The sequence below is a fragment of the Oxyura jamaicensis genome, chromosome 22, assembly GCF_011077185.1.
Source record: "Oxyura jamaicensis isolate SHBP4307 breed ruddy duck chromosome 22, BPBGC_Ojam_1.0, whole genome shotgun sequence".
Classification (NCBI taxonomy): Eukaryota; Metazoa; Chordata; class Aves; order Anseriformes; family Anatidae; genus Oxyura; species Oxyura jamaicensis.
The window spans coordinates 4,915,378-4,923,934 of record NC_048914.1 but is presented as its reverse complement, the minus strand read 5'-3'; the positions used below and the strand labels follow the sequence as shown (position 1 = coordinate 4,923,934).

At 64.4% G+C, this 8,557-nt stretch overlaps 1 protein-coding gene and 1 long non-coding RNA gene across 6 annotated transcripts in view; one reads left to right on the top strand and one right to left on the bottom strand.

Annotated features, from left to right (window-relative positions):
* LOC118177507 overlaps positions 1–8,557 on the bottom strand; it is a 27,521-nt gene that overhangs the window by 7,587 nt on the left and 11,377 nt on the right. Inside the window, exons 2-3 of the long non-coding RNA XR_004755822.1 lie at positions 4,706–4,716; positions 2,662–2,668 (exon numbers count right to left, since the gene is read on the bottom strand). This is a non-coding gene — a long non-coding RNA (uncharacterized LOC118177507). The remainder of the gene's footprint in view (positions 1–2,661; positions 2,669–4,705; positions 4,717–8,557) is intronic.
* FGFR1 (fibroblast growth factor receptor 1) overlaps positions 1,672–8,557 on the top strand; it is a 22,589-nt gene continuing 15,703 nt past the window's right edge. For 2 of the 5 annotated variants that reach the window (XM_035345247.1, XM_035345246.1), the window contains exons 1-2: positions 1,672–1,828; positions 5,538–5,749. In XM_035345247.1, coding sequence (XP_035201138.1) covers positions 1,797–1,828; positions 5,538–5,749 — 244 coding nt within the window. In that variant the 5' untranslated portion in view covers positions 1,672–1,796. The remainder of the gene's footprint in view (positions 1,829–5,537; positions 5,750–8,557) is intronic. The other 3 variants (XM_035345250.1, XM_035345245.1, XM_035345248.1) reach the window with 2 other exon arrangements.

The window sequence follows — 8,557 nt, the reverse complement described above, 5'->3', positions numbered from 1 at the left end:
GTGCCCGGGGCGGGGGGGTGGACGATCGGGACCGCGGCCCCTCCGCCGCGCTCCTCGCTCGCCGCCGGGCGGCTCGACGGGGACCCCGGCTCGGGGCACCGGGGGGGCTGCGGCGTGCGGGCCCGGCCTGGCGGCGGCCGGGGCTCGGTGGATGCTGGCCGAGCTCTTGCTTGCGGGTGCGGTCCCCGTGCGCGGGGGGGGGGCTCCGCTTCGCCGCCGCTCGGCGCCCGCTGCTGGGGCCGGAGCTGGGCGCCGGGACCCCCCCGCGCCCCGCAGGCTCCGTGCCGGGCTCGGTGGCGCTGCCCGGGCCCCGTCCGCCAAAAGTTCGCGAGGGGGAGCCCGGCGGCCCCCGGGAGGAGGTGGAGGAGGTGGGAGAGGAGCTGGGTTTTGTTTCGTCTGGGGCGCGAGGTGTCGGGGCGTTTCGGTGGAAGCTGCCGACCGACGTGCTCCAAAGTCCGCGCTTCGGCTTTGTGTCGCCTCGCGTGTTGGGGAGCCCCTCGAGGGGAGCTGGGGGGCTCGGAGGTGGGGGGCTCGCCTCGCCCTCCACCCAAACTTCTGCCCGGGGATCGCTCCCGGAGGTGCGTGGCGGAGGCTCGGGGAGCGCGGCGCGGCGGTGCCGTTACCTGCTGGGTGCCCGCATCCAGGCGCTGGATGGGGCTGGTGCTGCCTGGTGAGGGCGGCCGGCTGGTCACGGGCGTGGGGAGCGGGGCCGGGGGCTGCGTGCCCATTCGTAACGCGTTCGGGTTACACCGAGAAGCGCCGAAGCCGCCTCGCGATTTCCCCCCTGCGCCGGGTTGTTGGATAACTGCGCGGTGCCTCGCGTGCTGCGGCTGCCCGCCGCGGCTGCCTTGCGGTGAATGTTTAAACCGTCACGGTGCGGCTCGCCCATTAATAAAACTGCTTGCGTTGATAAAAACAGACGGATTTGGAGATTGCTGGTTTGTTGGGGTCCCAGACGGAGTGAAATTGGGATTTGTGTCTGGCCGTGAGCAGGCAGAGGCAGTGGTTTGCTCTCACTGGAGGTCTCGGGGTGCCACCCAGCTCCCCACGTTGGTGCCGAGGAGCAGGGCCGCGGGCGGCAGTGACCCTGCGCAGCCCGGGGGTGCTGCAGGACCAGGGGCGCGGACCCCGCACACCTCTCTGGCTAGCAGCCATTTTCCCCGCACGGGAGCACTTCCTCCCCTAATCTCTGTGGTGGCTGGCGTGCACTGTTGCCTTCTTGTGTTGCTCAGAGGGGATTAAGACAAACGAGCGCAGCCCTTGCCCCAGCAGTCTGAGGGCAGGAGCAGCGCCGGGCGCAGGGCTGTGCTGTGTGGGAGGCACCTGGCTGCTCCAGCTGTGCTGGGTAGGAGCCCAGGTCACTTTCAGGGGCAAACTGGAGCTCCCTGTTTATTTATCTGCCTGAAAATGTAAACTGAACTGGGAGCTGCTTTGCCTCCAGCCCCAGCTGATTTCACCCTGGTGCTGCGCTCTCCAGGCCCAGGCTGGATCGCAGATGCTCGCCCGCAGTTTGGCTTTCTCCCCGTCGGGGACCTCCTGCCTCTGGGGATGAAGGCAAATGTGAGCAGCAGGGGATACGTTTGCCGGAGAAGTGCGTGTCCTTCCGCTCCCAGCAGCTTTCCTGGGAGGAGCTGAGTGCAGGGAAGCCCCATCCAGGCCCAGCCACCTCTCGGGCAGGATAAGCGGCCTCTGCCTCCTCCAGAGGCTGCGGCTGCATCCTGGTGTCCTCGTCCTGGAGCGCTCCTCGGCAGAGCAGTCAGCGGGACCAGCCTGGGGAGGTTTTTGGGTACTGATGGATGCTCTGCAGATCTGAAAACCGAGCCCTGAGGTATGGGGCCCTGCATTTGTGGATGCTTCTAAACCTGAACTGGTTTTACAAAGATCTGGGGGTGAGGCTGGGCATTTCCCTGTCCTTCCTGCCCCGTGTGACAGACCCCTGCTCACACCGCTGGACACACGCAGTGTGCGGTGAACTTGTCTCTAGAGACACTCCTGGTAGCTTGCAGCAGGCTGTAATGCGTATGGCTGGGAAGGGTTAACGCTGTATGTGTGCTGCACAGTTGGATATTTATTTTTCCAAGCATGCGTCTGCTTTAAGCATTACAGTTTTTCCCTGTAGTTACATTTGCAGTTGTGTTTGCTTTTTATTTCAGCAAATACTTCGTTCCCGACCTGAGGCCGGGGCAAGGCTTGCTGGGCGAGGGGAAGGTTCTCCGCGTCCCCCGGGAGCTTTGCCTTTGCCGTGCCCTTCTGTCCCAAGGGAGCTCGGAGGGGCTGCTTGTGCTGGGCCTTGGAGAAAAATATCAGTCTCAGTCTCTCTTCTTCGCGGCTGGGCACATGCAGCCTGCTCCTGGGGGGCGAGCTTGGGGAGATTTGGGTGCCCCCAGCCCTGCTCCCAGTCCAGGGTGCCCCAGCCGAGCGGCCACGCTCCTGCGTCTGGCACCTTGGATGCGTTCCCAGGGATGAGCCACACGCCGGGAAGGGGCTTCCCCGCCACACTCAGCTCAGAAACGCTCATCGGAGCCGCTGACGAGGAGGGGAAGGGCCCTGCCTGTGCTACGTGTGTGCCGACAGCTCAGCCCTGACTCACGGCGTGGGAGAGCAGAGGGCGAAAGTCCGGCCCCCGGTCACGCCGAGGACAGCACATGCGACAGGTTGCACGGGGCTGCTCCTCGGGGACACGCGGGTGTGCAAAGGCTGGGCTGGGGCGCGGGGTGGGCGGGCACGGGGGTGTTCCTGCCGGCTCTCCTAAATAGCTCCGTGGGTGTAATGGCCAGCTATAATTGCAGCCTCGGCAGGCAGGTCTCTAAGGGGCACTTAGCCCTGGTTCCTCTCGCTGCTTCCATTTTTAGTTGTTTGAATCCACCCCAAGCAGCAAATTGCAGCGTGCTGGGGCCGTGCGGGAGCGGGGAAGATGCTCTGTGAGGCTGGTGCCTGGAAGGAGCCAGAGACCCTCCCTGCCTGGGCTGCAGCCCTTCAGAGCAAGCGATTTCCTGTTGGGATTTATATAAAAGCTGTATAAACACGGAGCGGAGCCATGCCTTTGTCTGCGCAGGTAGGAGCCCTCTCCGCTGCCCCAGCTCCTCGCAGAGGGCCCCCGGCTGCCCCTTCCAGCAGCACCAGTAGCACCACTGCACACCAGTAGCTCCAGGCTGCAGCCGAGGCGAAGCCGGGGGAGCCCCCGCTTTGCCCCCACGTGCAAGGCAGGTCCCTGTCCTGCACCTCTGCTGTCCAGCTGGGCCGTAGCTGCCGCCGCCTGCCTCTGCTGGGAGCCAAGCACCGAGCTGAGCCCCGTACCCCGCGTCCTGGCACGCGGCTCCCTCCCCTTTCCCCCCGTGACTCTCTCCGCTGTGGGGCAGCTCATGGCCGCTGACAGACCCGTGGAAAGAGGCTGCTGTCGAGCCCCTGAATCAGCTGGCCGGGCCCGCGCCGAGGTGTATCTGGCGAAGGAAGGGCTTTGCTGCGCGCCGAGCCAGCACTGAGTCACTTGTCAGGAACCGCCGCTCGCCGAGGTGCAGCGCGCCCCCCGCCCGCCCCTCGGCACGGAGCCGCCCCGGGGCCCACGCAGACGCTCCGCATTAGGGCATGTTCCGGGGAGCATGTGCTGTCGATAAACAAAACCACTTAGAGACAGAAAATAATTTCCAGAAATACCGACGACTTTTTTTTTCCGCCTCCCCCTTCCAAACCCTGATAAATTGCTAACATTCAATCACTGCTTTAAAGTGCGCTGCCTGGCGCCTGGGAGCGCTGGGGCTGGGAGACAATGCCAGTGTTTGCTGGGTGCTGCTTTTCCCTGCCCGGCCTCGTGTCAATATTTGGGGTCCCAAACACCAGCACTGGTGAGGAAGGGGCAGCTGGAGCCCCCAAACCCGCTGGAGCCGTGTGCGGGCCCCCCAGGCAGCACCCAATGTTAAACATGGGTCCTTCAGGGACAGCAGGGGCAGCTGCCCTGCCAGCCCCTGGGAGAGGCAACGCTTTGGGAAAGGGGAGCGGTGGCCCAGATGCGGGGCCCGGTGCCGTCCCCGTGTGCCTGCTCCCGGAGCACCCGCCACCGCCGCTCCGGCCAGCGCAGCCGGGCTGGGGTTATGCAATTACCGGGGCAGGGAGCTCGCGCGCGAGCCCTGCGGTAAAGCCCGGGGGAACAATTACTGGCTGCTGGTGTCAGGACCTCGGTCGGAGGCTTTGCGATGTCGCAGATGTTGTGGAGGATGGAGCGCGGTGCTTCGCTCGCGGCTCCCTGGGGAAGCAAGTGGCTGGCTGGGGACGGCTGAGGGTGTCCGGGCTCTGGCTCCAGCCACCCGCCCCGAGCAGGGTTTGCTCGTGCTTCTTCCCACGTGGATGGGGGAGGCTCGGCCTCGCCAGCAGGAAGGACGGAGGGCAGGAGGGATGCGGGTGGAGGAGGCCACATCCCTTCGGCTCCAGCACAGCAGCCACCCAGGAAGGCTCCTCAGCGGAGGGAGCTCCGTGTGCCCTATAGATCCCATGGGAGATGGAGGGGCTGGGGGTTGCGGCAGGATCTGCCGTGCCAAGGGTGCATGATGACACAGGTAACACCGTGTTTGGTTCCAGGCATGGGGGGCTTGCCCAGCAGGAGGTCTGCAGCGAGACCCCTCCTGCTTGGGAGCATCAGTGCACACTGTGCCTCGCCTCCCTGCAGCTCTGACATCCCAAAATGTCTTTGGGAGACCCAGCTTGGGTTAACCACACCGGCACCTGCTGCATCCCCGGGGCTGCGTCCTGGGCTCGGCGTGGTCTGGGAGCTGCCTGGGGTGTTTGTAGGAGAAGGTGCAGTGGAAACAAGGAAGAGAGGCCGGCGGGCAATCGCAAACGTCATGCCTGCAGGCGTGCGTGTGCAGGAGAGAAGTGGCCTGGCTTCCAGAGCCCAGCGGGAACACCTCTCTGGTCCCACAGGACTTTTGAATCTTGAGACTTCTCCGTTCTGCATATGGGCAGAGTTAAAGAAAACTGAGAGGCTTCTGGCAAGTCCTGAAGATCTGGCTAGGGTAAAGGGAGATTTTTTGTTGTTGTTGCAAAAATTTTACAGCATTTCGATCTGTATTAGACTTGCTTTCCTGGTGCCAACTATGTGAAGGAGAAGGGAGCTGAGCAGAAACCTCCCCTCTTTTAAACAGCATTTGACAATTTCCCCCACCATTCCGGGAAATTCTGCTTTACTCGGTTCTGCTTTGCCAGCAGTTTTGCTCTCAGCACATCAGCTTGTTAGTCTTTTTGGTTGATTTTTTTCAGAAAAACCTAACCCTGCCGATCTGAGTGCTGGGTTGCTGGAGGCTGCGGGGGGTCCGTGTGGGTCAGGGAGGCTCTGAAGGTCTCCCCCGCCGGGCTGGGGACACGAAGTGTGTCACTTGCCGTGGTGAGCACATCCCAGCGTGGTGTCCGTGGGGTACCGCCGTGCCTGTGCCGTGGGGCTGTTGGTGGGGCCTCCCCTCTGCTGCCAAAGGGGTGTGAAGGGGAAGGGGCTGCGGGGCGTGGGGCTGCTCTGCGCCCTGTCCTGACTCTGCTTTCCTTCTCCACAGCTTGCAGCAGCCAACGGCCCGGCAGAGACCTCCCCAGTGCCCCCGCCGGCCGACCCACCCGGGGCCCCCATGGAGTGGGAGCTGCGGAGCCCAGTCGCCGAGCAGTAGCCGCAGCAGTGGGATGTTTACCTGGAGGTGCCTCATCCTTTGGGCTGTGCTGGTCACAGCCACGCTGTCTGCTGCCAGGCCGGCCCCCACCCTGCCCGACCAAGGTAAGGCGAGCGCAGCCACCGCGCCGGCTCGTTCTTTGTGTTCCTCCTGGGGTGATAAGATACCGCTATCTCTCCCGCCTTGCTAAAGAGGCAGAGGCTGGGCTGAGGTCCAGCGCGGGGCAGTTGCCCACGGAGCCGCAGCGTGTGCGAGGGCACGGCCGGGGCCACGGGCTGGTGCCAGGAGGGACCTGGCGAGCGTCGTCTGCAAAGAGCAAGTCACACGGGCATGGAAAGCGTGAGCACGCTTCCAGCATCGCATGTGGGTGTTGTAAACTGGGAGGGAAATTGTGGCAAAGCCAAACAACAGTTTGGAGGAGGATACAGCCCCTAAAGACCTGGCACAGGCTGGGAGTTCGGGCTGCCCTCTCCAAAAGCACTGGGGCTTTGGCCGATGGCCACAGGAACTTGCTCCTACGGCCCCATGAAGCTCCGGACCCTGGTGGCACCTTGAGACACGGATGGGGCTCCGTGGGTCACCGGGCCCCAGAGAGGTCTGGCCCCGCGCAGGGGGACGCGATAGCATTTCAAAGCACGGCCTTCCCTTGGTGAGGCAGAGAATAAACAGACCAGCCACCGCCGCCCGGGACTTCTGACTGGCTGCCTTTTGGTTTTAATTACCCGAGAATGTCTGGGCTGTGGGGTACTGCTTTTCTTTTTAAGGCTCGCTCCTCCTTCCCTCCTCCTCCCACCAAAACCCCAACATGCGGACGGACGCGGGGCTGCCCAGGGAACAGCGGCGCTCCCCGTGCCCAGGGGCCCTTGGTGGCTCGGGGCTCGGGACAGGAGCACGCACCCCATGGCAGCAGGCACACCGGCGAGCAAACCCTGCTTCGGCTGGGGTCCCTGCACCGCCCTCACTGGGGGCACGCAGTGACCAGGGGCAGGGGGCAGCAGGACCCTGTGACGGATGCGGCCGCTGCGATATCTGGAACTGTGCGCGTCCCCGGGGGGCTGCAGGCTGCGGCCGCCCCTGAGCGGTGCCTGGGCAGGGCATCGCTGACGAGCGACCTTCCCCGAGATTTTTCCACTGGCACGTTCACTGCCTGTTTTTGTAAATAACGCGGTTGACAGCAGTAAACATGTTTTTCTCGGGAGGTTGCTTCTCCTGGAAGAGGTTTCCTGGCAGCGCCTGGGGGAACGATGGCTCTGGGAGAGCGGCTCGGGGCTGTGTGGGTGCACAGCAGCTCCCCGGGCTCACGGAGGGGCTGTGCGCCTCTCACCCTGCTGTCACCCAGGGAAAGCTGCCCGGGTGCGTGGGCCGAAGGCTGGTGTGAGCCGAGCTGGGTTTGGGGAGCCCTGGGGAGCCCCAGAGGGAGCAACGTCAGGCTGCTGGTGCCGGTGGTGGAGGAGAGGAGGGAGCTGGGCCCTCGCCAGCCCCATGCCAGGGCTAACAATAACTCTGGAAGCGCTCCCCAACACGGCTCCCACCAGGGCAGCCCAATTAGTGCCACAGCAGGAGCCCGGCTGGGGCAGAGTCTGGCCCTTTGGCTCCGGAGCCGGCTGCTGGGAACGAAATGTTCCCGGCGTGACGCTCGCCTCCAGGCCGGGCCGGGGGGGAAAGGGCCGGGACCCGCGGCAGCACCCGGAGCTTCACCTGCGAGGGTGGGCTCCAGATCCGGCCCTAGGGGTCTTGGGGTCCCGTGGGGGCTGTGTGTGGGGTGCCTGCATCCCACCCTGGGGCTGGTGCACCGTCCTTCCCCGCATCGCCCCCGCGAGCATCGCCCGGCGGCGGCTGTGGCCGTGCTCCTGTCCCCTCCGTGGCGGAGGCAGCAGCTTTTCCGGACTTTGTTCTAGATGTTTATGGGGTTTCAGTTTACTCCTGGTTTTGAGGCGGCTAAGCTCCCTTCCCGGGGAGCGAGTAATCCCCCGCGCTCGCTCGCGCAGGGCGAGCGGCCCCTGCCTTAGCTGCAGAGGAGGATTTCAAACCGCCGGCCCGCCTCCTCCTCGTGGCCTGGGGAGGGGGCTTGGAAACTCTGCCTTTGTCAGGGACTTGCTCCTGTGATTGAAAAATCTGCAGCAAATAAAATATTAATGGGCACTTACTGCATTTTATAGTTACCTAAATTTGGAGGTGGTAAAAAAAAAAAGTTAAGGGAAAAAGCCAAGAAGTTTCCATGAGCAACCTCCATCTCCCTCCCTCACAAAGCCAGTCTTTGTCTTCAGGTTAAACAGAAACCTGCAGAAAATTGCAGAGGGGATTTTTTTCCCCTCTCTCCTTGTCTGCTATTGTCCTCGCCGCTGCTGGGGCCTTTCCACCGCCCCGGGTCTGCCTCATCCCTGCGTGCAGGGGATGCCGGCGGCACGAAGCGCCCCAGCAAGTTCCCGCGGGGAGCCGGGTGCTGCTGGGCCCCTTTGGGGAGCAGCGCGTTTTGGGGTGCTCCGATCCCTGAGGGCTGCCCCTCTGCAGCAGATGCCCTTGGGGGAATGCATCCCCCCCCCCGGGGAAGGGCGATCGGGGGCAAGGTGCAGTGAAGGGGAGCCCCATGGGCAGGGGCAGAGCCGGGGGCCACGGCTCCCCCGCGGCTCCGAGCCCCCTCCCCGGTCCCCTGGGGACGTGGTGCCGGGCTCTGCCCCATTTCCCAGCACAGATGCTGGCCCAGCTGGCTGCAGGCTTATCCCCCCGCCCGCGGGGCCCTGCTCCCAGGTCGCAGGGCTTTGTTGTGGCCGCCTCGTCCCGGGGGGCTTGCTCCGGACCCAAAGGGACAGACAGAGCTGTGAAGGCTCACAAATCTCCTGCACCTCTGCTGCTGATGGCAGCAGCCCAGGATCGATTCTGGAGCTCGGGGGGGGGGGGGGGGGGGGGGGGGC